Source organism: Sporothrix brasiliensis (genome assembly GCF_000820605.1).
Source record: "Sporothrix brasiliensis 5110 chromosome Unknown Cont20, whole genome shotgun sequence".
Classification (NCBI taxonomy): Eukaryota; Fungi; Ascomycota; class Sordariomycetes; order Ophiostomatales; family Ophiostomataceae; genus Sporothrix; species Sporothrix brasiliensis.
In genome coordinates this window covers 2,881,678-2,884,180 of record NW_024467139.1, presented here as the reverse complement: position 1 = coordinate 2,884,180, position 2,503 = coordinate 2,881,678, and the positions used below count along the sequence as shown (strand labels likewise).

Genomic DNA, 2,503 nt, shown 5'->3' with positions numbered 1-2,503 from the left:
TTAAAACCAGTACTTTTCATCAACTAATCTATTATAAAGACCTATCCCACAACCATCCATAACAGTATACGTCACTGGCTTCGTGATACCAGGTAACGGAACAAGAAAGAGGGTATCACGATTCAAGATACTGTACTGTGGTTGTAGGTCCTGAATAATAGTATGATAATATATGTGATGAATGATTGTTGATTCTGTAAACTATCTATATGAACTTAAGGTCGGAGGAAAGGTCTAATATAGCCGTCACATGGCTTAGCTAAGCGACACGTGACTTGGCGTGATGCCAGACTCCCGTAAAGGGCTACTGGGAGCCCCTCTACCTTTATTAACTGTGATTACGTACTTTGGCCTACAAATCTTTTAGGCCTATCTGTCCCCTTACCGTCTTACGAATACGACCCTTATGCATCCAACAGCCTTTGACCAAAAGCGGTCTTTCGACCAAGCATCCCGCGGCTGGCGTGCCTGTCGCTCAATATCCCTCACCGTCATGCCATAATGGCATTCTCTTCGTTCTCAATCTGTTGGGTGCTTCCCCTCTCCGCTCGCCTCCGCCTCGGCCGCGCATACTTCAAGAGTCTTGTGCCCAATGTCGTCCAGGTCAGCGCGCATCGCATCATCAAAGGCCCTTGCTACCCATGCGAGCTAGAGGCGCTCTTGTTCGTGCGGAAGCACACTACGATACCCGTGCCCAGAGTCTTCCGCACGTATCCCGCGTCTGACGGGCGAATCTACATTGAGATGGAGTTTGTTAAGGGCGTTAGTCTGGCCGAGCTATGGCTTAAGACGGGCCTGACAGACGACGCCAAGAAGGCTATTATAGCCGGCCTACACGACGCGGTTACTCAGCTCCGTAACCTCCCTCCACCAACACCGCAGGACATTGTTGCATCGACGTCCACAAAGGAGGGCTTGTCGGATGGCCGTATCGGACCAGAGACCTTCGGACCGTTTACAAGCCACGACGCATTCCACACGTTTTTACGCGGCGGTATTCCTATCGAGTCCACACAAAAAACCTACGGGGATACTGTGTTCCAAGTACACACAAGACGCTATAAAACACACTTTACACACGCAGACCTCGTCCCACGCAATATTATTATCAGTAATGAGCGTATTGCCGCTATTGTGGACTGGGGGTTTGCCGGCTGGTATCCCGAGTACTGGGAATACACCAAGATCTTCTTTGATGCTTTCGTACGTTTGGATTGGTACACGGCCGTGAAGGAAGCCATACCACAGTACGATACAGAGCTGGCGGCAGAGCGGGCTCTGTGGCAGCAGTATGACGAGCCTGGTGTTTTGCGTTGGTAATCTATCGCCGGCAGAGTAGGAGATCTTTGGATAGGGGCTTTACCTTGACATTTCCCCTGGCCGGTTTTGGCCTTTATGTACATAATTAATCTATCTTGATATTCTCCTCTTATGTGCTTTTTAATGACCTCCTACGCTACCTTACTTATTCTTCGATGTATCGCACGATTTAAAGACTTGGCCGGTCGTAAGATGAACGGTAGCCGGCCGCCTTCTGGCCCAGCCGCGGCCGTTATACGGGGAATGAACTTTCGTATAAACCAGGAATGAACGAAGATGGATATGTAAGACTTAGGCTTCCTCCCGGTGAAACATAAAAGACTCGGTCGTTACCGCTTGTCTGAGAAACCTACACGAACTTTTATTCCTGTACACGCCACAATCACCCCCTTACTATTATGTTGACATATTGTTCACACTGTTACAAAGGCACTTCTCAGAAATGAAGCAGCTCTGCTTGGTGATCAGTCAAGAGGGTTTGTGTTCGGGAGAGAATGATAAGGCGTAACGGTCGAGGAGTACTCAACACAAGTAACGGTGCGTGGGATTGTATGCAACGATGGCACAGGAATACAGGTTTATGTAGGTTTGTATTTCAGACAATCGGTAGCGACTGAGTCCTTTATCCAGGAAACTGGGCAGAAGCCTCAGCCTTATATATCTAGCCAACCTTAGTCCCCCTCAGTTCCTCCATCTGATGTCGCCTGAGGTCGTAGGCCCTTCCTCGTTCTACCTCAGTCCAGCCGTCTGATGTTGTCTGGGGTTTGTTCCCTTGGTCGATCTCTCGTGTGGCGCTTCCCCGTCCCTGAGCCACCCTCGTCTCGTCCGGTCCCTGCCGCGGTATTGTTCTTCCGTTCTAAGGCGGGGTTACGCCTACCTCCCCCCAGCCTGATCACCTAACAAAGCCTTCTCTCCCGAGGGACAGTGCTCTTCGTAACAGTCCTCACCTACCCGACTAACCAGCCGTGACATCTTTTAACGTTTAACACAAATCAAAACATACTCGATAGACGCTATAGCTCAATACTGCCACCTCCATTATCCCACCAAGAAAGAACAAGAAAAGTGAAAATGCACAAGCTTTTTAAAAAGGTACGCATTGGGAGCTGAAACTCACTGCTAGATCAATACAACATTGTGCAGTGCGGCGGAGCTGGGCCAAATATTGTGCGAATAAAAAGCC

At 49.3% G+C, this 2,503-nt stretch overlaps 1 protein-coding gene across 1 annotated transcript; it reads left to right on the top strand.

The window, feature by feature from the left end:
• Positions 1–501: 501 nt before the first annotated feature.
• Positions 502–1,320, top strand: SPBR_07747 (uncharacterized protein; the record flags this gene model as incomplete). Its single annotated transcript, XM_040766001.1, has 1 exon — positions 502–1,320. The coding sequence occupies one exon, from the start codon at positions 502–504 to the stop codon at positions 1,318–1,320; it is 819 nt and encodes a 272-aa protein (XP_040616789.1).
• Positions 1,321–2,503: the final 1,183 nt, after the last annotated feature.